The following is a 24,900-nucleotide window of genomic DNA, read 5'->3' as shown; positions in this document are numbered from 1 at the left end:
ATCCTATCCAAGGGGTTTTGTTTGTTGTATGCAACCCCAAAACTTGTTTGGATTGATAAAAACAGAATTGAAATCCTTTTTCATGGCCGTGTCATATTGTCTTTATTTGAGTTTGGTGGTGATTATGTTTGCTTTGTTAAAATTCTTAACTTGCGTTATTGTTATTTATTCAATCGTTTTTGCCCAATACTAGCTGTGGCCATTTTCTACTTCCCTGTTTAGTTGCAACTGTAATGTTTTGATTCCATGAACTTTGCTTTATTTATTGGTTAATGATAGTAGTTTTGCAATTACACATAGGTTTGTAGGGAAGGAACTGTATTTTACTAACTATTCTTCCAACTTGTTAAATCACAGGATTAGCTAATTCTTCACTGATAGAGGAACACCTCCACCTTGCTATTTTGACTGTTTTGGTTTTGTTTTGTTTTGTTTTTTTTTTTTTTTTTTTTTTTTTTTTTTTTAACATCAATTTCAATTTCAATTGGATAGAACTTTGCCATCCAATGGTTTTATGATCAATTGCAAAATGCTCACATTGACTAGCCATACTAATGCGTTTTTATAATTTGCAAAATGCTCACATATTGTCGGTGGAATGCAATTGGATTGTAATTGATATTAATATATAATCTTATAGTTATTGAGATATATAGTCATTCCATGTGCTTTTGGGCTTCGCCTTTTTTTTTTTTTTTGGCTTGGTCGATGAGAGCCATGATCATTCCATATGTCCAATTTATGAAAGAATTTATTTATAGTTAAACATTATCAAGAGATTATAAGTGACGTGTAATAGATAACATTATTAGGGACCATCCATAATATGTACATAAAACTTCGGCAATGTGTGGTGTCATTTTATTAGTGTTTCCAAATAGTTTCCACAAACTAAACCTTACGGAGATCCATGATCCTGTCACCATCTCTTCTCGTTGGTTTTTTATTAGCTGATGGCCACGTTTGGTTGTATTGTTTTTAGAGCTTGGTTGAGTTGGATTGTTTTGCAAAATTTGTCACTTCTGTAAAGTGTAAACTAACCCAACTTACACAATATTTTTTTTAAAAAAATGTCTTTTAAATTTGTTAGATTGATTTATTTGTTATTTGAGTTACAAAAATACATGTTAGTTTTATTTATTTTATTATATTTAGATAAAATTGAACTATTAGGCTTTATTGTGTAAATCAATATCACTTTTTGAACTGACTTTTAATGAACTATTTACTTATCAAAAAATAAAAAGATTATTGAATAATGATCTTAAATGTTTGAATGAAAACCCACCTTTTTTTTATTAGTTTTTAAATCTTGACAAAATGACCTAAACCCAACCTGATCGATCACCCTCACGGATGGGGTTGGGTGAGTTGATTTTCATTATGATGGATTTGATTTGGTTTGATTTTTCTCAACCTAATGAGGTAGGGTTCAGTTCAAATAATAATAGTAGTACTACAATCTCAACCCAATGCAGACTCACTGTTAATAATAATATTTGTTGAATGTCTTTCTCATCCTCCCCCATATCCATATGTCCATATTGTGAATTTAGTGATGCTGCTCAAGTTATTAATCATACCTTGGAATGATTGTAGGGCAGTGTCTTCTATAGATCTGCACGTAAATATTTTGTTCGTTTCATACTTCTCCAGGTTATTGAAAAGGTAACAAGCTTTCAGCTCAAGGAAATTCCTTTAATTTTTAATGATCAGCTCTCATTTTGATTGGTGCTTGTGGTTACAATAACTATTTAAAAGAGCTTATATATAGGAAGTCTACTAACTAGGCAAGAGGGCTAGTTTATTGAATGGATTGTTGACAAAAGGAATTTAATGGTTTATTGAATGGAATGTTGTCTTAGTCTTTTTATTCACCAGGTATTATTTTTAAAATTCTTGTACTTAGGAAAAAAGTTCCATTCTTGAATTCTTGTGTCTGGTTCCATTCTTGCTATGTTGGCCTGTGGAAACTTTTTTTTGTATAGTTTGGTTTTGTAAATGTGTATAATGTTTGTAAACGTATTCACCATTAGCTGTAGAAAGGGAAAAAAAAATTAAAAAAAATCTATAGCCGCGTTTTAAAAACGCGGCTATAGACATATTAAAAAAATATTAAAGGGGTTTTAGCCGCGTTCAAAACGCGGCTATAGGGGAGTCTATGGCCGCACTTTTTAAACACGGCCTAAGAACGGGTCTATGGCCGCATTTTTCAAACGCGGCCATAGACCCCGCTCTTAGGCCGCGTTTGAAAAGTGCGGCCATAGACCCCCTCTGGCCTATAGTCACAGGGTTTGGGCCACATTTGAAAACACGGCCTAAAAAAACGCGACCATAGGCCAAATGGGCCTATGGCCACATTTTTTGGACCTAAGGCCGTGTTTTTCAAACGTGGCATAGACACATCATTTTTGGCAAAGTACCTGTGCCCAACACAAGGAATAAAGTACGTGTTAGATATGTACTTAACAAAAAAATTATTTTTTAAATCTAAATACGGTCCGAACATGTCTTCTCTCTTTCTCAAGGCCACTAGCAACCACAGATCAAAGACCAGTGAATCCAATTGCAGCCATCCCACTGTTCCGCTGAAGAACCACGCGGATAAGTTCCTCTCACTTGCACTCTAGATTGCTTGCATCATGAATTTGGATTTATTTATTTATTATGATGATTGCTTGAAGTGTTTTCTTATGTTTGTTTTTTGAGAAAACATTGGGTCAGGAACTGGCGTAAAAGGTGTGTTTTATGCTAACCAATCCTGACTTGCCACATCACCAATTTTATTTTATTATTATTATTATTATTATTATTATTATTTTCAGCAAGAAAGATTAAGCCTTAAGTCGCTCTTCTCTTCTCTTCTCTCCTCCCTTGATCTCTCCATCTCTGAATTAAACCCATGACCTCCATAACTGGAGCTTCAAAGCTCAACACAAGCCACCAACACCACTGCCATGGCCCAAACTCCAAGGTTCAACCAATAGCTGCCGCTGTGAGCCACCACTAAACTCAACTCCCTTTCTTCTCTACCTAGCAAACCCACACTGCCAACCATTGCCTCTGAAAAAAAAAAAAAAAAAAAAAAAAAATTTTTTTTTTTTTTTTTTTTTTTTTTTCCCTACCCACCAACCACAACTCACTAGCCAGTAACCCACTTAACAACTGCAACACCAACCACCAAAATCACAACCAAATCATAAACTCAAACCCACAATTGCATCAGCCAAGAAAAGAAAAAGAAAAACACCACCCACCGTTGAAATAAAAAATCCACTGCAAACCCATTAAAATCCACACAACCACCGCGACCCACAATGCACAACCAGCGCCACAACTTTGACAAACCCATAATCACACAACCCAACAAACCCATAGATCTCAACCACACAAACCCATACTGGTGGTGGTGGCAATGACAAACCCAATCTAGCCACCAATGGGGTGGCCCCATTTTCCCTCATCTTCTCTCTCTATCTCTATTTCTCTTTATCTTTATATTTTTATGTTGTTATTCTTTGATTTATAGCCAAAAATTTCTCTTTTTAATGTCTGCCTGTTTATGGGTTTGGGGATTTGGTTTCTTTTTGGGGTTTAATGATTTGGAAAAATAAGGGATTTTGATTTGGGTTTGGGGGTGTAAGAAAGAAAGGATTTTTGTTTCAAGTTTTGGGTGTTCAAAAGGTTGGATTTTTGGCTTGGGTGTGGCTATGCTTTTGCGTTGGGATGTTGGTGGCTATGCATTTTTTTTCATCTATGTGTATTGCATTTGCATTCGTAGAAAGCGGTAACGGGAGTGGTGGCTCGTGGCGGTAGCTATTGGTTGAACCATGGAGTTTTGGCCATGGCAATGGTGTTGGTGGCTTGTGTTGAGCTTTGAAGCTCCGGCCATGGAGGTCATGGCTTTGATTCAAAAATGGAGAGATTAGGGGAGGAGAGAAGAGAAGAGAGGCTTAAGGCTTAATCTTTTTTGCTTGAAGAAAAAAAAAAAGTTGGTGACGTGGCAAGTCAAGATTGGCTGGTGTAAAACACACCTTTTACACCAACTCTTGACCCAATGTTTTCTCTTATTTTTTATAGGCTAAATTTCAAAACTCACCCTCTAAGTTTTACTACCTTTCATTTTAATCCTCTAAGTTTGTCATCTATCATTTAAGTTCTCTAAGTTTCAAAACATCCAATTCAAACTTTCGTTATCTTGTTAGTTGTCCTTCACTCTTGCCATTATCTTGTCAAAGAGAGATGATATGTCTACAATATTTTCACAACATTTTTACAACAAATTCTAAGTGACAGGTTGTTACTGGTTATTATTGTTGGGGCAAAAAAGTAATCTTAGTGTTAGGTTTAAATTTGAACCAATAACAACTAACCTATAATTTGTTGTGAAAATATTGTAAAAATGTTATGGACGTAGCACCTCTTCTTGTCAAAACTATGTCATTTTGCCCTTAATTAAAAATTTAATTTTTAATTAAAAAAATTAAAAAGAAAAAAATATTTGATAAACTTAAACCCATCCACCCTCCCGTAAAATTAAAATTCCCAAAACTATTCGAAAAACATTCCAACGTTAACTTTTTAGTGAAAAAAAATCAAATACTCAGCATTTGTTTTTTGAAAAATGTTTTGTACAAACAATATATATACATGTGTGTGTGTGAGAGAGTATTTATTTATTTATAATGTAGCATGTGAATATTTACTTCAAACATTTATTTACAAACAAAGCATGTGGAGTACATATATACATAGCATGTGAGAAAAGTTTACTACATTGCAAAAAATAATATATAGTTAGGCATTTGAGTATTTATTTATTAAATATTTAATAATAGGTTCACCGAATAATTTTGGAGATTTTTTGATATTACGGGGAGGCTGGGTGGGTTCACGTTTACCGAATAGTTTTTCTTTTTAATTTCTATATATTTTTTAGAAAATAAATAATAAAATAAAAATTAAATTAAATTTTTAATTAAGGGAAAAATGACTGTGACAAGATAATGGAAGTCTGAATTGAAGTGTTTTAAAACTTAGAGAACTTAAATGACAAATGACAAACTTAGAGGATTGAAATGAAATATAATAAAACTTAGAGGATAAGTTTTGAAATTTAGCCTTTTTATATTATATATTTACTATTATTTTGTAGAAATATAATAGTTGTGAGTTATATATTTTTTTATTTGTTTTTTAATAATAGTAACTGATTTGGAAGAACTCAAGGTTATTGTTATTAATAATAGTGATTTTTTTGTCGTTATTATTTGATAATAATATAATGTAATGTATGAATATGATATCATGGAAAACATTTACTGACTCTATTTTATTTATTATTAAATTGAATTATTTGTAGGAAAAATAAGTATTGAAAAATTAAAGTAATCTCAGTTTTTATTTTAAAAAACATTTTAATGTGTCACTTTACTTCTTTGCCCTCCATTATTGGCTTCTAAAAAAAAAAATAAGTATGCTTTCAAATAATTTTTTGTTGTTACTTAATTTTAAAACTTAAAATAAACATCAAAATTATGTTAAAAATATACTTAAAATTTGACTTAATTAATTAATTGTTGTATCCTCAACTTGTAACCTAAGGTTTTAAGAACTTGTAACCTAATTTTTTAAGAAATGCTGTATACCATTGCCTCGTATGTTAGTATGACTGCTTTGTAAATTTACCATTTCCCATAATTTTGACCTTCTCATTTGAGAAATTTTCACCTAAAAAGTAAAATGTTGCTTAATTGGACAAAGTCTAACGTCAAATATGTTTGGAGGCATGAACTCCGACTATAAATAGAAAATTGGTATTAATACTTGTATTTCACATGACTTAACTTAACCAACTAAGTGAGTTATGTGCATTGCACATGATGTGATATGTAATTTTCCTATTAGTAATTGGAGCTTAATGCTCCAACATGTTTGGAACTAAATCTTTTTCATTCTATAATTACAATGGGAATGAGAGATTTACATCTTAGATTTATTTACTAAAAATACCACAAGATGCTAACAGATTGAGCTATAAGACTCTTAAAGTTTTTTACCCTTGTGAGATTAAAAAAAAAAATGGTATAAATTTAAATTGACTTTGTGCGTGTCGCTTACTTTGGGTTGGAAATGTTATCCTTGCCGACAAAAGGAACCCCTGAAGATTAACAAATTCCCTTTCAACTTCTTCTTACTTGGCAGTCATGTAGAGTTGGTTGATTTTTATTAGACTTTTAGGGTGAAGAAGATTTGATCGAATCACATACTGGTATGGCATCTTTAAAATACATGATTCAGATGGATCATATTCATAGTCATATACTATAACAGACAAGACAAGCTTGTTTCTCAAATCAAATATAAGACATAAAGGTAATCAAATTCCAATTATGGGAATATTCAAGGAATTAGACTGGAGTACCATGAACAGAATTCCTGCTTCCCATCTTTACCAAATACGATAGCTGTATATATAATCATACACATGAAAATTTTACAAGCAACACTCCTCCAACATACAGCAGCAACAAAGTGTAGCTAAACTGCAAACATGACAAATGAAAAGAAGAATTAAGAAAAATAATAAAAGAGGAACTTCTGTCAGCACCTTAATTTGCATATGAAAGGAAGTATGATCAGGAAAAATTTAAGCCATCAGTAGACTAATTATATTGAAATACAAACATATCTAATTAAGAGGGATTCAAGCTCAACTGGATTTAGTGTTGGTTAATTTCAATTAGTTCTCGGGTCAATATTTTCTATTTAACATGACCCTTAGCTGTTGCAGTTGCCTTATCCAAAGAATTATGCCCCACTCACGGATGAAGTCATGAAGGCGATGAAGGCTTGTCGTGGATAAGGAATGGGCTTCCTCACCATGTCCCTTTCATAGTGTGTTTCAAATACCTAAGTTGGTTAGGTGGATTAATATTTATTATCAAATTTAGGTCAGTAAATAAACCGAGTTATATATTTATGAGAAGTTCAAATTTGGTTCAGGAAAAAAATGGTTTATATTTATTTATTTAGCAAATAAACCAAGTTAAGTTCAACTATTGTACAAGCTAATCTCAAATTAATATAATATTGTGACAGTGATAAATTAGCAAGAATGAGCGTACAAGATCATAAGATATAATAATTCATATAGAAAAAGTCATAAAATATAACTAGTTATTAATTATGAGTATAGTCGTGTGGTGAGACTTAAAATTGTTTATTCAAAATGAATAAATCTTGAGTATATTTGATAAGAAAATAAATAAAGTTTAAATAGTAATATAATTTTTGAAATAAAATGAAATAATTAATCATGAACTTTTAATATTTAACTCAATACTGTTCTAAACTAAATCCGTTTAGAACCCCAAGGAAACAATCTAAAGAAAAAAAAAATCCTTAAACTTCAAGGGAACAATTTATAGACATCCATATTAATTTTGATCTATTTTTTTATTGGCCAGATTTTCAAGCTTCATAATCGGTTCTTCTATCAAGTAATATGCAAAAGCCACAGGCCAACCGCCAATAATCATAAAACGAAAATCACTTAATTAAAGAACAAGATTAGAAATAGAAGGTATAGAGGCACATATATCCTTATCAGTTATCACCCATTAATATCATCAACTCTCGATTATATATCTATAAATACACACACACACACACACACACACACATATATATATATATATGTATATATATCAACAACGCTCTATAAAAATAAAGAGTAAGATAAGTAATAATAATCTCCAAATGGCAACAGGAAGTCACAGAAATATGCAGGCCATGAAATGGCTCTAAATCACATCATGTGCAATGATATAAATTAAAAAAGAAAAAAAGAAAAAAGGTGCAATTAGTAAGGATAGAGTGCACATATATACCAGGCTCCTAGAAATGAGTCATGGTGGTGGTGGTGGTGATGATTTGGCTGGCGAGCGTGCGTAGGTGGAGGTGGTGGGTACCCATCATAGAAGTAGTCTTGATATCCGGGTCGCAGTGGAGGCTGCGGTGGCCCTGGGGGATGAGGATAGTTTGGTGGTGGTGGTGGTCCTGGTGGATATCCTAGCGGTTGAGGCCCTGATTGTATCATCATCACATTAATAACATGAACAAATTAATATACACAACTAAACCAAACCGAATGTTAAGAAAATAAACTAAACTAATAATATAGAGGGAAAAGAAAACAGGAGGAGGAGACCAATCCTTGGAGACCATACTTGCCTGGAGGAGAGTTAGGCTCATGAGAAATATGGTAGTAACTCATTGCTTGCTTGACTAGTGACTACTGGATGAGAATGAGAGTAATGATAAGTAGTATTAAAAGTGAGAGAGGATTATAATTAAGTATATAGCAGGATACTCGTGGCACTGCATGTCTGCATCCATTTGCTTCGTGCACTTGCGGGAATCTCTCGGGAAGCTTCCTTACTGTTCTATAAAGAAGGCATGCATGAGAAGTAATTAACTCAACTGTACTTTTTTTTCCTTTCTCTCTGATGAATAGATTATAGAAGTAACTAACTGTACTTCAAGAACTTCAAGTCTCTGTTTCAGCAAAAAAAAACAGTACTTCAAGTCTTCACCAGTTCAACCCAATTTGAGTGTAAGTACTACGTAGCAAAAAAAAAAAAAAAAAAAACAGATGAATAGATTATAGAAGTAATACTTCAAGTCTCTGTTTCAGCCCAAAAAAAAAAAAAAAAGTACTTCAAGTCTTCAACAGTTCAACCCAATTTAAGTGTTAAGTACTAAGTAGTGGTAAAAAGGGGCCAAACTATGTGATTAGTCATTGGTGATTACCTTGGTCTATCTACCCTCTTCACTTGGGTTCAGGGGCCCAATAGAGTGATTTAACCGACTTTCAACAATAATATCTTTTTGGGCTCCAATTGTTTTTTGTTTTGTTCCCCCCCCCCCCTCTCTCTCTCTCTCTCTCTCTCTCTAGAGGCCGTGTTGATTGGTAAATACCAATTGGTATTCGAGTTTTTTGCCATAAATGAATTAAAAATTAAAGATTTTCTTTAAAGTCGCAAATGTGGAGGTGAAAATTAAAATGAAATTGAAATAGAAAAGGAAAAAAAAAAAAAAAATCTTTTCACGATATAATGAATTATTGAAATTTGAAACTCAAGGTAGAATAGAAATCTGACCAATTTAGAGCCAAGCCCCAAGGTTAATTGAGTAAGAATTCTCATATCTTGATATGGTTCTATAATAGATTGCTAAAAGTCCTACATAAAGTTGGTTAATATAGGAAAGATTAATAAATTTTGGCTTTTCCCAGCTTAGGAGTGCATTAATGCATGTCTTCACTGGCCAAAATGGGAAATTAACCATGATTTTCAAACAATATAATTAGTAGACAATATTTTCAAACTATTTTTTTACTAGCATCTCGAGTTTAAGGGACTCGATTTAGGGCCTATAAATCGAGTCTTTGAGGGTCAGTTTTCATGTTTTGATCAGGTCTGAGTTGGTACTTTTTCCACGTGGCATCCACCTAGAAATCGAGTCTCTAAGACTCGATTTATAAGCACCAACAAAGAACAATAGCATGAAGATAAAAAAGAACAACAGCACCAACAAAACAAAGAAATCAAAGCCAAAAAAAAAAAAGGAAAAAAAGGCTGAAGCGCGAGACCCAAGCCGCACCAAACCAGGCTGAGATCGAGGCCGCAGCGCGACCCAGGCTACGTGAGACCCAGGCTGCACGAGACCTAGACCTCTCTCACTACAACCCATGTTTCTGTTTCTGGTTTTATTTTATTTTATTTTCTTTGATGAACACATATTTTCGGAGTAACTGAGGTCGCTGAAGAACTCAAAAAAGTCGATGGAATCATTGATGTTGTCGTTGTGGTTGTTGTTTTTATTGTAAATGTAATATAGGTGGACGCCACGTGAAAAAAGTGCTAACTCAAACACGATTAGAACATGAAAACCGACCCTCAAAGACTCGATTTATAGTCCAAAATCGAGCCTCTTAGCCTCGAGATGTTAGTAAAAAATATAGTTTGAAAATGTGGTTTACTAATTATAATGTTTGAAAATCAGGGTTAATTTCCCATTTTGGCCATCTCCGCTTCTTTAGAAACTTGGATACAAATCTTTAGTGATAGTACATTAGGTTCTCTAATTAATTCAAACACAAACTTAAGATACAATTTGTGCTTTATTAGTTAATGCAGTCATATATTTGAATTTAATTGAGAACCTAATATACTACGCTTAAGAAATTGTACTTAATCCTAGGCAAAAATATTAACTTCTAACATACTAACACAATCCTAAAGCATTGGATTAATTCATAAAATTATATTCAACATTTCTGGATTCGCAATGCATTTATATGATAGTTTCTGGTAGATAATATTTGACAAAACCCATGTGAGAGCAGAATTAGGGTCCAAAAAAAAGTTTGCAGCAGAGTTTGACAACTTCAAATGTTTTGAGTACCTGTTAGACAAATGAGAGATTTATTGAGCAAACTTTTATGGGCATACATGAATGCAATCAATATTAAAATGGCAATGTAGTAACCGCAAGGTAACATTGAGGTTGGTGCTTTGACAATTTTGGTATTTAGAGAAACAAAATCTTATCTGATGATCAAATTCTTATACCCTATCTGCTTTTCCCATAACATCCTTTCAAGAGTCACCACAGTAGTGATTTACTTTAAGTACATGGATGGTAATATGGTATACAAGTTTGATCACCCAAGTTAATGGCAAACCAATATATACACCATTTAAAGTCAGTATTCCTCCAATTTAATACAAATTGATAATAACTTCTACAAGAACAATCTAGACCCTTTTATTTTCATTGTCAACTCAACAAATGTGAAGGCATTCGATGCCTTTTTCCCCTTCCGACTGCACAAATTATTTTGTAATACATGTTTTGTTGAGCTTTTATGTTTTTCTTTTTGTATGGTAATTTAACATGGAGATCTTAAGATTCAGTCTATAAGCTTCGATTTTCATATTTAAAACCTTTAATAAAAAAATTTAACATTTAGTGTTAGGTGTGTCCTTGATTTATTTTTTCCTAAAGGATATGACAATTTTGAGGGTCTTGCCTTAGTGAGGTTCCATCTCATAAAAAAAGTAAAGAATTTGGCAATCCTTTAAGTAATGATTTTCAAGTCACATGCTCATATCTTTAGATTTTCATTATGGGAAAGATGATATATGTAAATTAACGTCTTTGGCCCAATGGCCTTTAATGTGACTTCTTACTAAATTCAACTATGGATTGGCAAGTGGGTTCCAGTTAGCTCAATTGGTAAAGTCTCTAATGGTTGTATAAGAGATCTGGGTTTCAATCCCCGCCTACACCAAAAACTGATTGGTGTCTTGGTCTGATGATAAAGAACTATCATCAGGAGCGGACGCCATAAGTTGAAAATCTCTCAAAAAAAAAAAAAAAACAACTATGGATTGGCAAAACTAAAGAAGACTGTTATTCCATTAAATGGGCATTTTCATGAGAAGGTCTTTGTAACTTTTTGAGGAAGTTAATAAGAAGTTATTTTATTTTTCAAGGCATGTGAGCTGCACTTTTGGGAGTATCTAAGGAACCATGGAAAAGAAAGAACATTGTTAGGAGCTTGAAAACAACTGTTGTTGCTCTTTGGACCATGATTTAATTAACTTTGCTTTGTCTTGAGGTGAAAAATGAGACTACATCTTACAAAGACACAATCCCTTAGCAAAATGTGCAACCATACAAAGATACATGCATACAAGCATAAACAAATTATTTTTTTATTTATTTGTATGTGAGTTTTTGTTGAAATTATTGCAAATTTAACATGGAAATTGTATATAAACCTATGGTAACTCTCAGGTTATTATCTACCCTTAATTTATTTGTTCATGTGTTCTCTTTGTGAATTATAACAATGTCTCAAAATAGAGATAACATATATCATATTATATCATGATTAAGTTGAAATCAGTTGACATTTTATTTATTTGTAATATATAAAAATAAAAATGTTGAACTTACTCATGCATAGTATGAGTTAGCGACTAGTTCCCACTAAAGACCAAGGAGCTATGATTAGCTTCATTTAATTTTTGTTTGATTTTACCATGTTTTAGTGTAATACTAAAAAAAATATTTTAAAAATCTTCAATCAGTTTGAACAATTTGACCTCTAATATGAAATAATTGAACTTAAATTGGCACTATTAACAATATCTCACTTAGGGCTGTGTATTAAGCTTTAGATTCGGTCAAGTTCGAGTTAATAGTTTTTTCAATATATCTGATACAACCCTACTCACTATGTATATGAATTTATTTTATTACTCTTATATTCAATATTTTTTGTTTGTTTGATTGACTGTGGTATTTTGAGAATTTGAAAATTCTCACTAAAGACCAAGGAGCTGTGATTAGCTTCATTTAATTTTTGTTTGATTTTACCATGTTTTAGTATCATACTAAAAAAAATATATATTTTCAACCAGTTTGAACAATTTGACCTCTAATATGAAATAATTGAACTTAAATTGGCGCTATTAACAATATCTCACATAGGGGTGTGTATCAAACCCACCAACCCAATGAACTCAATTTTGACGTTTGGATTGGTTTTCATAGATTGGGTTAGGTTAAAATTTTATTTTAAGCTTTAGATTTGGTCAAGTTCAAGTTGATAGTTTTTTCAACACATCTTATACAACCCTACTCACTATGTATATAAATTTATTTTATTACTCTTATGTTCAATATTTTTTGTTTGTTTGATTGATTGTGGTATTTTGAGAATTTGAAAATTTGGAATATAATTTAAGCATATTATATGAATTGTAATAATTTATTGAAAAAAGTGTTTAAATAATTGATAAAGACTTAATCTTTTATAAGACGTAAAATATATATGCACAACCCACCAACCTAATCCGATTCATTAGATTGGTTTTCTACACGTGTGATAGGTTGAGTTGCTTGAAAATTTCTCATCCTCTCAAGGTTGGGTTGAAAAAACTCCCCAGTTAAATTCGATCCAATCAATCTATAAACCCATTCTCACCCAACAAAAGGGAGTGTTGTTAGTAGCAATAGGATGATAACCAATCCTCTATTTACGGGGGCAAAAAATAGATCCCTTTGGATAGGGATTTGGTAACAATTCTAGAACCGACAATTTTTAAATGACAAACTGACAATTCCTTGACAGTATATAATGCTCTTTGTGGTAACACCTCACCTCCCTCTTTAGTGGCAGCAGTTGTATTAGGTATTAAGGTCCTGTGTGGCTTTTTACACCATGTGGAATTTTCCCATATCAGTAAACAATGTAATAGACCAGCGCATCTGTTAGCAAAACATGCTATTGGTATTGTTGATTTTATTGCTTGGTTGGAAGAGAACCCTTTGCTTTATTGAGCAATCTCTTCGCCATGATGTATCATTGTTGAACTGAATTGAGTAATAAAGTATTCAACTTTCCTATCAAAATAATAATAATAATAATAATAATAATTGTGGGGCCAGAAAATCGGGTAACCTTAGCCCGCTCCAAGCCAGGCCCAAAAGGCCCATGCCGAGGATTCGTGAGTGGTCCGAGGATGAAAGCGCGAAGACCAACTGCCGAGGATCATATCCGAGGAGTGCTCGTCCTCGGGCATCCGAGACCTCGGGGGAACACGAGGGCCATCCCACCAGAGGACGCTTTAATATCCGAGGAGGAGAGGGCCCAGTGCCACGCGTCGACAACAGGAGAATGACGAAGGAGTAAGCCTAAGGTGAACTGTCACCTCTGTATTGAATGCGCTCACCTAACCCCCCTGGCCGCATTAATGGGGATGTAACCCCTTGGCAGGGCAACATCGATCATGGTAAGCCACTTGAGTACAGATAAGACCCCTGATGGGACGGAAGGTCAGAGAGGAGGCAGATGGATGATCAGCAGAAGGAAAGGAGAAGGATATAAGGAAGGCAAGCAAAGCAATAAAGTGAAGAGAAGGAAAAAAGGGGGCGTGAGCTTGAGGGAGAGGGGTCTCCTCGGACGAGTGCCGAGGAGCTATCTTCAGTTGTAAACTGGGCTCACTCCCCTTCAATGAAAAGGAGGTGATTTGTATCCCGTTGCTAGTCTGTTAGGGCCTAAACCTTCAACTCACTCTCTAAAAATTTATTGTTGGGGAACCTTTACAAAATGAACCCCTACAATAATAATAATAATAATAATAATAAATAAATAAATAAATAAATAAAGGCGTAAATGCACTTTTTACTACTTTTAGCCCCCAAACTAATTAACGCGTGTTATTTTCGTCATTTACGTTAGTCAACCGACAGAAATAGCTCAGGTGGCTACTAGAGGAATTAAAATATTATAAAAAAATGCCACATCAGCATCTAATTTTTTTATAAAAAAATAATTTATCAATTTTAAATAAATAAAAAAAGAAAAAACAGAATTAAAGATAATAAGAACACAAAGAATAGAAAAACAAACCTAGAACCAAACATAAACCCAGAATATTGTAATATTATAATTGATTGCTCAACCACAAACCTAGCTCAACCATACCAACACAAACCCAACTCAATCCCTTTGTTTTTCCCTTTAACCTCCACATCTCATTTTTGTGGATCAAGTGCTGTTCAAGATCTGCATACCCAGAAATTTGAACCACAAACCTATTGATCTCTAACTCGAACACCCACTAATCTCCACCATCCTCTAGATCCCACCATTTCGCTACAAACCCATAAACCCACTGATCTCCAATTCAAAAACCCACAAACCCACCAATCTGCCACAAATCCACAAACCCAGATCTCCAACTTGAAAACCCATTCATCAGAATCATAACCCACAAACCTAAATCAACAAAACTCACAACCCACAAACCCACCATCGGAATACATAACCATCTATCTCAACCTCAATCTTGATCTCCACCACTGAGCAAAGAGATAGAGAGATGAAAGAGAAAGACCCATCAATTTGACAGAGACCCACTGAATTGAGAGAGAAAAACACCGATTTAAGAGAGAAATACATCGATCTGTGAGATAGAATCTAGAGAGGATGAGCTTGAGCTATTTGGGTATGAGTTTGAGTGAATCGAGAGATATAGAGAAGAGGGTCGGTCAGAGAAAGAAAGGAAAAAACCACCGCTGATTGTGGTGGTGGCAGCGGTGATGAGTGAAAGAGGCCAGCCATGGAGTTTGAAAGATATTTGTGAGAGTTTTGGAAGAGAGAGAGAGAGAGAGAGAGGAAGGTTTGAGAATGTTTTGGAAGGGTTGGTTATGGGTTTGTGTTTGAGCTGGGTTTGTGTTAAGCAATCAAGTATTATTACAATATTCTTTTATGATTTTTCTGTAATTGATTTCTGGGTTTGTATGATTTTTTTGGGTTTGTGCTCTTGTGTGTTCTGCCATTTTAGGATTTTGAATTCCTTCTTTTTTTTGTTTGTTTTTGTGTTCTTATTGTTTTTAATTATGTTTTTTTATTATAAAAATTGATAAATTATTTTTTGAAAAAATTAGATGCTGATGTGGCATTTTTTATAATATTTTAATTTCTCCGACAGCCACCTCAGCTATTTCTATCGGTTGACTGACATAAAAGACAAAAATAACACACGTTAATTGGTTTAGGGACTAAAAGTAGTAAAATTAAAATGTAGGGACTAAAATAGAAAAAAATCAAAATTTAGGGACTAAAAGTGCATTTACGTCATAAATAAATCCCCAGGTGGCTTTTTATACAATCCCCAGTTGGCTTTATACATCCAACTCATTAAAATGTCTTTATGTGTCGGTCCATGCTATGCCGCCTACCAAAGAGAAATTAGTAGATCCTTTTAATTTTTTTTTTTTTTTAGAGTTTCAACTTGCGTCTGCTTTTGATTATAGCTATCTATCATTAGACCAAGACACCAATTAGTTTTTGGTGTAGACTAAACCATTTTGCCCATGTAATCGGGTGGTATTTGGTGTAACATGTGCTCTGGAATCTGGATATATATCATTCTAGTATTATTTTAGTGCGATGCAGGGCTTGATGAAAATTCATACGTAAGTTTGCAAATTTTAAAATAATTAAAATTAAATTATTAAATAAATAGTAATAATAAACTATAAAATAAGTAAATAATTTTAATAAAAAAATTTATTTTAAGTTTTGGTTGTTTGGAGTTTAGAGTCTTTAGACTTTATCAGTGTTTATCTATTTTTATATTTTGTGTTAATCTCTTAATATGAGATATGAAAGTTTAATCATTTCTATTTGAGTTATGTTTGATCTATATCTTAGCCAACACAAACAATAATAAATAAAATAGTTCCTCAATACCGATTTTTTTCTTAGTGATAGTTTAATTGAAAAAATCAACACTCACAAATTAAATACAATTACCAAAACTAAAAATCAAAACATACATAAAAGAGTTCAAATTTGAGAATATTAAAAAATAAATAAAAACTTACATAAAAGAATCGAACTTAAATGTGTGTCCATTGTTTTGCTTCTTTATAGTAAACTTCCTTTAGTATAATATCCTGCATGCAAATTCAAAAGAAAAGAACAACAAGTAAGATGAATTTATTAGATTAAAACATAAGTGTAAGTTACATTTTGGAGGAAAAAAAAATTCAACAACATGGGGTTTGTGTTTGGGATTTAATTTTAGGGATGATTTATTAGTTAAGATGGATTGTATATATCGAAAGGCCATGACTGAATTTATATAAAGGTCTAAAAATTTTGATAATAGACTTTTAGTTGGAGTAGATTTTGAATTTCTAAAACTTAGATAATAAAGTTTTATGTAATTTAAATTATTGTTAAATTTTATCTCTTAGTTAAGAGTTTTGTAGCTTAATAACCTAATAAAATATTAATTTAATAAGAAGCAACTTGAAGAAAAAGAACGTGGGTTGTCATATGTTGGATTAAGTTTAGAAATTTTTTATAATAGACTTTTAGTTTGAATAGAATTAAAAATTGTTTTAAATTATTGTTAAATCATGTAACTTGAGAAAAAAAAAATGTGGGTTGTGTGGGATTTAAGTTTAGATTTTTTTTTTTTTTTTTTTTTTTAGCTTAATCTAATGGTATATATGTTTGAAGCACCCTCTTGAAGATTTGAACATCGACCTTTACCTCATACACTCTACAAGCATTTATACTTGTGGAGTGACCATCACATCAATGGTATACGGTGGTAGTTTATAATTTTTAATAATAGACTTATAGGTTGAATAGAATTTAAATTTGTTTTAAATTAGTGTTAAATCTTATCCCTTAGTCAAAATATAGTTTTTTTTTTTTTTTTTAAAGAAAGAAAATGTGGTTTGTTGTGTAGGATTTAAGTTTAGAAGTTTTTTAAAATAGAATTTTAGTTTGAATAGGATTCAAAAAAAATATATAATTAATTTACTAATTAGTGACCTGAACCCACATCCTTCGTTGTACAATAATGAAAATGACATGTATGCCAGAAAAAGAAGTCGCAATTTACCAATTTCATGTCACTCTTTCTCCAAGCACCCGGACCCAGAGCACCTTAGAAGCAATGAAGAGTAGATAGTAGCAGTGAAGATTGTCAAAAACTTTGACACGTTGAGAGTTTTTTTTTTTTTTTTTTTTTTGAGATGAACGATAGAAGACATGTTGAGAGCTGATCGCAAATAGTTATTGGCTTGTTGTCATATTGCTTCCATTTAAATTAAATTACTCAAAAGTATGATCGCAAATAGTTATTGGCTTGTTGTCATATTGCTTCCATTTAAATTAAATTACTCAAAAGTAAGTAATCCATTGATTTTACACTCCAACTGAGTCAAATGACACATATACAAAGATTTCACAGATTTTTTTCCCTCGTCCTAAATGGGACAAGGTTAATTCAACTTAATTGGTGGAAACTGAATGCCAATACCATTCTCAAAGTCAAAAGGAAATTAAAAAACAACAATAAATAATTTCCATGGCTAAATGAAATCTACAATGATAAAAGAGCCACAAGTAGAATGTAAATTACATTCCTTTGTGTACCGTACTGCACCTGGGACTCTTCATAAATTGGAACATGGAAGCAACCATGCCATTCAAGGGAACTGGTAGCTTCCAGGGGTTTCCTCAGATAACAACTGGTCAACAAGCCCAAATGAACCTGAATTTTCAATCCATTGTGACCCATATGCCCCTTCTCGAACATGTCTTTTTTTTGGATACACCCTTCTCGAAAGTTGATCTTGCGAAGGATCTGGATGTGAACCTAATCCACCACACAGCCGATTTTGAACATATGATTTATTTATTGCAAAGCAAATAAGACCGCGTATAGAATATTTCACCAATATAAATATTCCTCTATAAAAACTCAGCCTAATTAGCTAAGGAGGTAACATCTATCAAAACTTTAAAATTAGTGATCTACTTTCCATTCAATCAAACATTGACCATGACAGGCACACCTGAAGAAACACATCCCCATCGACCGGCTTCAACATCACCTCCCAAACCCAAAGAACCTGAGTCCTACAACCCCTTTTGTACATCTACAAACACAGATGAATCACAGCCTCATCATCAACCTCCATTAACAGCAGCAACATCATCATCTTCAACTCCGCCATCAGATGAGGAGACCAAGAAATGGGGTACTCACGTCATGGGAGCACCAGCAGTCCCTACTGTTCACCCTGATAACCAGAAGGCTGCTTTGTGGAGTGCTGCTGACCACCAACAAATTTACCACCAACCTTATATTGTCTACTCTCCTGTGGACAAGCCAACCAATAATCCTTTGGAACCTGTGATTCACATGTTCAATAACTGGAGCAGGAAAGCTGAGACTGTAGCCTGCAACGTCTGGCACCACCGTAAGCTCAATTTCTTAAACTAAGTTTAGTCTTATGTGCTGAATTTTTTTTGTTGGTAGCTTTGATGAAACCCAGACCTCTAAATTTTGATAAAATGTATTAGTCCTAGGGAATCCCAACCTCCAAGTTAGACTAGCTAAGGATTTGTAACTTAATAAATCATGATCACTTTTGATGATGCACAAAAATCGTCATCGTCCACACAAATGCCAATGGGTGTACCTGAAGAACAAAAGAGAAGAACTAATTAGAGAACACCGGTGAGGTGCCAGCCAAAGACCCTATGAAGATTAAGTCAGTGATAGAAAAATCTTCAAGAACTCAAAAGTGCAAAAGTGAGAGAGAATTCACGTACCTCAAAAGGGTTATGGTTTGTTGTTTATATAGTAGTGGAGAGCTAACCCGAGTCCCTTGATACGGGGAATTTCCTTGTAGAGAGAATGGTCCCAAGATACTTGGGATTACCTTCTCATATATAGGAGATTTGATTGTGCGGTAGGATCTTTGATCATGATGCACAAGTAATTTTCATGTATGGACATGATTGGACCCCACACAAGTTCCATGGAAAACCCTAAGGTGATGGGTCGTCGGGATTTGGGGTTGGATCATCAACCTGGATCGGATGGCCCATGGATCGGTCATCCCTTTGGGATCAGTTTAGGTGTAAGGCCGATGATCAGACAAGGAAGGTTCATCATGCAAGGGAGGTTCAGCACGCGAGGAAGGTTCGGCACCCTGTGTCGATCAATCAAAAAATTATCCTCATCAATTTTTTTTTATTAATTGTCAACATATATATTTATACAAGATCATCTTCCAATTAGATAAAAGATCAATATTCACTTCCTATACTGTATCAATAAAAATCATAATTCATTCTATCAAAAACTAATCTAACTAATTCTAATGCAAACTAATTTATTTGAATCAATAAAATATATCCCTATCATTATTTATCCAATACTCTTCAAAATAAGTTAAGACTCGCAACATTTAGTCATCTTAAACTAGTGTGTATATGTTTAAAAAGGTAACCATGATTGGCTAGCACAGCTGATAAAATAGATGATTGCATAGTTTAGCAAAGTAACAATCAAAAAGAAAAATGTTCTAACTTTGAGGGCAGCATAATTGGCTGGGTACCACACCTATGAAGCAGAAATAGTCTTACATTCCCGCTCTCCTTATAGCCAAATACTTAATCAAAGACAAGATGAAAAAGGTTGTGTGGTTAATATGTATCTCCATCTAAATTGCAGTTAAAACTGGGCCATCTGTATCGGAAGCTGCATGGGGGAAGGTTAACCTGACAGCCAAAGCAATAACAGAAGGTGGATTTGAGTCTCTCTTTAAGCATACTTTTGCAACTAATCCGAATGAGAAGCTAAAGAAGACATTTGCTTGTTACCTTTCCACGTCTACTGGCCCAGTAGCTGGAACACTCTATCTGTCAACAGCTCATGTGGCTTTCTGCAGTGATCGCCCCTTGTCTTTCACTGCTCCATCAGGACAAGAAGCTTGGAGCTATTACAAGGTAATAGACAGATATCAACATTTTTTGAAATAAGTTGTAGAGATTAAAATGATCGTTAACGCTAATCTCCATTGAATAGTGAACAAAATAGAACACCGCCTTAGTCCCAAAATTTTGGGCTAGGCTAGTGAAGAAAATAGAAGATTGAAAACAAAATGAATCAATACAATTGGCAATTGTTCCAATAGAGCCAACTGTTAGCCAAAGTATTTTGAGGGTTAGCTTACAACTTCCTTCCTCATATCAAGTCGCTATATGATCAAGAACTGTCAATAGAATAATGACATTAACATATGTCTACTATGCAGTGATATATCTAACTACATAATATCCTTATTCATTCAATGACATACATTTCTTGAACAGGTTATGATACCATTGGAAAATATAGGCACAATCAACCCTGTGATCATGAGAGAAAATCCACCAGAGAAGTACATTCAGATTGTTACTATTGATGGTCATGACTTCTGGTTCATGGGTTTTGTTAATTTCGAGAAAGCATTGCATCACCTCTTAAGCAGTGTGTCAGATTTCAGAGCAGCACAGGCAGTTTTGGATGGCAGATAATTGCATTCCTTGTTGGATCCTTTGTCCTCTTCAAAATTTTGATGTTGTTCTGTTTGTTATTGCTTTCTGTTTGCATGGATGTATAAAAGGCAACAGTTTGTCTGCCTTATTTTTGTGATTCACATCTGCCCTTTTCATTTATTGTTTTTGTATGTTTGTCTATGTATATATTGTTTGTTCCAAACTATACATTTTTTACATGCTTTTGTGCCTGGCTGTATATTATTGTTTTATTGTTTGATTGTTGGAGATTTGGACTTCTTTTGCATGCAAATTCCAATACAATAAAAGTAAAACTACAACCTTTTCTGCATAAAAACACATACTCCAAACAGGAAAAAAAAATTTCAAAGTTGTACTATTCCCCACAGATTAAACATCATGAATGCAAAGAAGGGTTAATGTTTGCTCCAATTTATAAAAATTTGATTATTCATATAAGTTTCCAAATGATATAAAGGGTGGTCATATTAGAAGCCAGAACACATCTGAAGGTTAGTTAATAATCTACCAAAATATGTAGCCAGAGAGCATCAGTGACCAATTTACTATTAGTCGGTACAAGACAGCTAGAATTGCAGAGAGATATTGGAGTGGCAAACATTGTCTCTACGCCATCACTTTAAAACTGTTCAAATTACTTTTAAGATTACTTAGCCATATACTCTTACATGGCTAAGAGCAGCATAAGAGAGGAGTTATTACACCAGCATCAAAAAGGCTTCTGAGTTTTGACAATGTCAAACTCAATTTACACTGTCTCATATTTCAGAGATTCATGTTTTAAGCTCATAAGATGAACATGGATGCCCTTGGTTCTCCAATATCAACTCATGGATGACAAGCAGATTGAGACATCTTATAGTTCAATTAAATTAATCTTTAGGGTACTACCAAATGACTCTTCAAAGGATTTTCACAGCATCAACTGACCTAATTCGAGGATTCTGGATACCATTCATCTAATCTTCAAGTTTTCTGATTTCAAATAGATAAGAAATTAAACTTTACCTCCATACACAAAAAGCATGTCGAATGGCCAAATAACTGGCTGAGCAGTCATTTAAATACACTGAAGTTTCCAGGTTGATCATACATGTGATGACATAACACTGATAAGATACAAAATTCAGCATCATACTAGGTGTTAATGCATGAAAGAAGAGAAGAGAACATCAGTACCTTTTTACATGCCTAGCTGAAGCAAGCAAGAAGATAAATCATAGCACAAACTCAGAACATTGGAGTTCCTCTCTGTCAAAGATCCTGCGGAGAAGAACTGCACTATGACGCATATAATAGTTCTATATGTCTCAGCTATTGGACTTTGTTTCTTTTGAGAATAGACAAGATTACAGAGGCAAGCAAGGAATAGCAAAGCTATTCATCACTTAAAAGGCAATAATGAAATAGAGTTACCAAAACGCATTGGAAGCAGAGGTCAGGAAACTTTTGTTCTAAGATTGCTGAGACATGCTGAAAGGTAATGCATAATGAAGAAAAACTCAGGAGGCAGAATCAAATGAATTCTTTAAAAAATGAACTAGGTTAGCTGTATGCCATGTTGTATATTGGTTAACATCTAAATTAAGACCAATGCACCAAAATTTTCACTCACACATTAATTACATTGGTGGAGGAACTATAAACATTTGAAGACATGGAATATTATTTGGAAGTATTGATCTCAAACATTGATGCTGGCTAGCTCCTGCCTCCTGAAAACTACTAAAAAAAATTGAGCGCTACACCCATTTATTTTCTTGATTTCATGTATCACAGGAATCCAAGTTACTGTTTTAGAATAAAGCATGTTAGGGGAAAGCAAAGATCATGAAATAAGCTGTTTACATGATTCATACTATACCACTTTCACTATCAATGGAAAAAATTACAAGGACAGAGGAACTTAATGGCTCAAATACATACTCGATCCTGTTTTCACCTCAGCAAACCCACAACAATTGCTCCACTCTAGTACAAAATATATCAGGCAAAACCTTCTCTTGATGCTACTTTAAACTGTTAATCTAGATAAGGTAGCCAAATATAGTGTTAGCATAAGCATTATAGAATGTTCCCTTTATTCTTGCTAATGAGTGGTGAAAATAAAAATTGTTACAAACTTTCATTACAAATCGAGTAATGTATTGATTTGCAAGCAGTGTATTAATTTTCTGGCAACTCTGTTCTTTTCTGTATTTTGGTTCAAAGAAATCAGATGAATAAGCCTTTCTTTGAAGGAAACCCAAACCTTCCAAGTTAGACTAACTAAAAATTTGTAATTTGGGAAACTCTGACTATCTTTATTCATTGTCCACAACTGAATTTGTACAAAATTGATCTTCAACTAAGGGGAAAATCAACTTCCAATAATCTATCAATAAAACTCATCATAACTTATCTTAATCCAAATTAACTTAGTTGATGCTTGGATTTATCAGAAAATCATTTCAATTGGCTAGAATCAGTTACTTAAATAAAACTAGATTTTGTAGAATCATATTGAATATTGGACAATACCTTTCATACCTTGCTAAAAACTGACCTCTTTTTTACCAACCACACATTGTCTAACCAAATCAAATTCTCTCTCGAATCCAAATTAACTTATTTGAATCTATCGTAAAAAATTTCTATTCTAATCTAACTTATTTGAATCAAGCATACAAACTACAAACAGTTGTCATTTCTTTTAGTAAGTAATGAAAACTTTATTGAAAACAAAGCAAACCCAAGTACATAGGGAATGTACTATGGGGTTAATACAATCAAGATCTCACATAAGACAAATGACTTCCTTCTAAGAAAAAACTTCTTTCAGCTCCTTAAAAATCTATAGTTAATCCACAATTTATTCATAGGGGCATCTAGATCATTTAGAATAGCATTTTTTGAACAATATTAATTTTGTAAGGGATTTGAAAACTTTCAAGAATGGGATCCATTATTCTCAACAATTGGCAATCAAAACATCACAACCTATCAATGTAAGTAAATAAATATTGATTGAAACTCCTTGGATCATTAGTTGAAACCATCACTGGATCTTCAAAACTAAATGATTCTGGTGATACTTTCTCATCATTAAGCATTCAATGAACTTCAAGTTTTGATCAGTCTACAATTCCAACTTGTGGGATCTTCCATTGTGTTAAAACGAGGGAAGCCCAATATTACCATTTTAGGGAAGTATGAAAATGGTTGGGTGATCTCGAGTTGTTTCTTCATTTGCACTTACTTGACCTCCAATGTTGTTGTTGTTGTTAAGTATAGGAGTTCTCTCCTTACACAAAAAAACACAATAGTTGGTGAGCTGGTCAAAGCCTGCATTCAAGGCCATGAACTTCTCTTTCATATCCTTGAATATTTTCATTTGACTAGCAGCTAAAGAATTCATTGCATTCTCCAACCATCCCAGCCATCGCTCCTCCAAGCCTGGCTTTAATGTCATTTTTTATGAGGCTAACATAACGGATCGAGCAATGAATCGGTTTATGGCTGGTGGGTCAATTTCCTTGACTATTCTCTACTTATTTTTCTCTATTTTGGTTAAGAGAGATAAGTAGAGAGAGGTTTGCTTTGAGGAACCCAGACCTCAAAGTTAGACTAGCTAACAATTTATAATTTGGGAATCATGCCTCATCTTCATTCACTGTCCACGTTTGAATGTATAAAAGACTGATTTCCAAGTAAAGTTAAAACAAATCATTAACAAGACCAATTTCCTATAATCTATCAATAAAACAAATCATAATGCATTGTAATCCAAATTAACTTATTTAAATCTACCATAACAGGCTTCTAATCTAAAACAACTTGTTTGAATCAACCATAAAAACTAATAATAATAAAAAAATTTATAAGTAAAAACATTGTGATGAAAGGGATTCTTCTTAAACTCTATGTTTCATTAACAT

At 33.3% G+C, this 24,900-nt stretch overlaps 2 protein-coding genes and 1 long non-coding RNA gene across 4 annotated transcripts; 1 reads left to right on the top strand and 2 right to left on the bottom strand.

The window, feature by feature from the left end:
- Nucleotides 1-6,234: 6,234 nt before the first annotated feature.
- Nucleotides 6,235-8,522, bottom strand: LOC112025235 (protein CYSTEINE-RICH TRANSMEMBRANE MODULE 7-like). The gene is made up of 3 exons (XM_024057897.2): nucleotides 8,236-8,522; nucleotides 7,893-8,088; nucleotides 6,235-6,545 (listed from the first exon to the last, which is right to left on the bottom strand). Exons 1-3 carry the CDS (start codon nucleotides 8,276-8,278, stop codon nucleotides 6,497-6,499), a joined length of 288 nt encoding a protein of 95 aa, XP_023913665.1. The 5' UTR covers nucleotides 8,279-8,522; the 3' UTR covers nucleotides 6,235-6,496.
- Nucleotides 8,523-18,422: 9,900 nt separating this feature from the next.
- Nucleotides 18,423-24,342, bottom strand: LOC136067117 (uncharacterized). 2 transcript variants are annotated; one of them, XR_010628634.1, is made up of 5 exons: nucleotides 22,910-24,342; nucleotides 22,163-22,246; nucleotides 20,025-22,092; nucleotides 19,229-19,611; nucleotides 18,423-19,095 (listed from the first exon to the last, which is right to left on the bottom strand). It is a non-coding gene; the product is annotated as an uncharacterized LOC136067117 (long non-coding RNA). The 2 variants fall into 2 exon arrangements; XR_010628633.1 differs by having other exon boundaries at nucleotides 22,163-24,341.
- Nucleotides 18,453-21,186, top strand: LOC112025225 (GEM-like protein 5). Its single transcript, XM_024057888.2, has 3 exons — nucleotides 18,453-18,873; nucleotides 20,136-20,410; nucleotides 20,777-21,186. The coding sequence occupies exons 1-3, from the start codon at nucleotides 18,453-18,455 to the stop codon at nucleotides 20,978-20,980; spliced, it is 900 nt and encodes a 299-aa protein (XP_023913656.1). The 3' UTR covers nucleotides 20,981-21,186.
- Nucleotides 24,343-24,900: the final 558 nt, after the last annotated feature.

Source organism: Quercus suber, unplaced genomic scaffold (assembly GCF_002906115.3).
Source record: "Quercus suber isolate HL8 unplaced genomic scaffold, Cork oak 2.0 scaffold_59, whole genome shotgun sequence".
In the NCBI taxonomy this organism is placed as follows: Eukaryota; Viridiplantae; Streptophyta; class Magnoliopsida; order Fagales; family Fagaceae; genus Quercus; species Quercus suber.
Note: the sequence above shows the minus strand (reverse complement) of the source record. Positions and strands in the feature narration are given on the sequence as shown.

What these genes read in the sequence shown, in the direction of transcription:
- LOC112025235 (XM_024057897.2), bottom strand. Translation starts at nt 8,278, where the DNA reads ATGAGTTACTACCATATTTCTCATGAGCCTAACTCTCCTCCAG. An exon ending in TGAGCCTAACTCTCCTCCAG is followed by an intron (nt 8,089 to 8,235) that starts GCAAGTATGGTC and finishes TGATACAATCAG; the next exon opens with GGCCTCAACCGCTAGGATAT. An exon ending in GACTCATTTCTAGGAGCCTG is followed by an intron (nt 6,546 to 7,892) that starts GTATATATGTGC and finishes TCATGTTTGCAG; the next exon opens with TTTAGCTACACTTTGTTGCT.
- LOC112025225 (XM_024057888.2), top strand. Translation starts at nt 18,453, where the DNA reads ATGACAGGCACACCTGAAGAAACACATCCCCATCGACCGGCTTCAACA. An exon ending in CTGCAACGTCTGGCACCACC is followed by an intron (nt 18,874 to 20,135) that starts GTAAGCTCAATT and finishes TCTAAATTGCAG; the next exon opens with TTAAAACTGGGCCATCTGTA. An exon ending in AAGCTTGGAGCTATTACAAG is followed by an intron (nt 20,411 to 20,776) that starts GTAATAGACAGA and finishes TTTCTTGAACAG; the next exon opens with GTTATGATACCATTGGAAAA.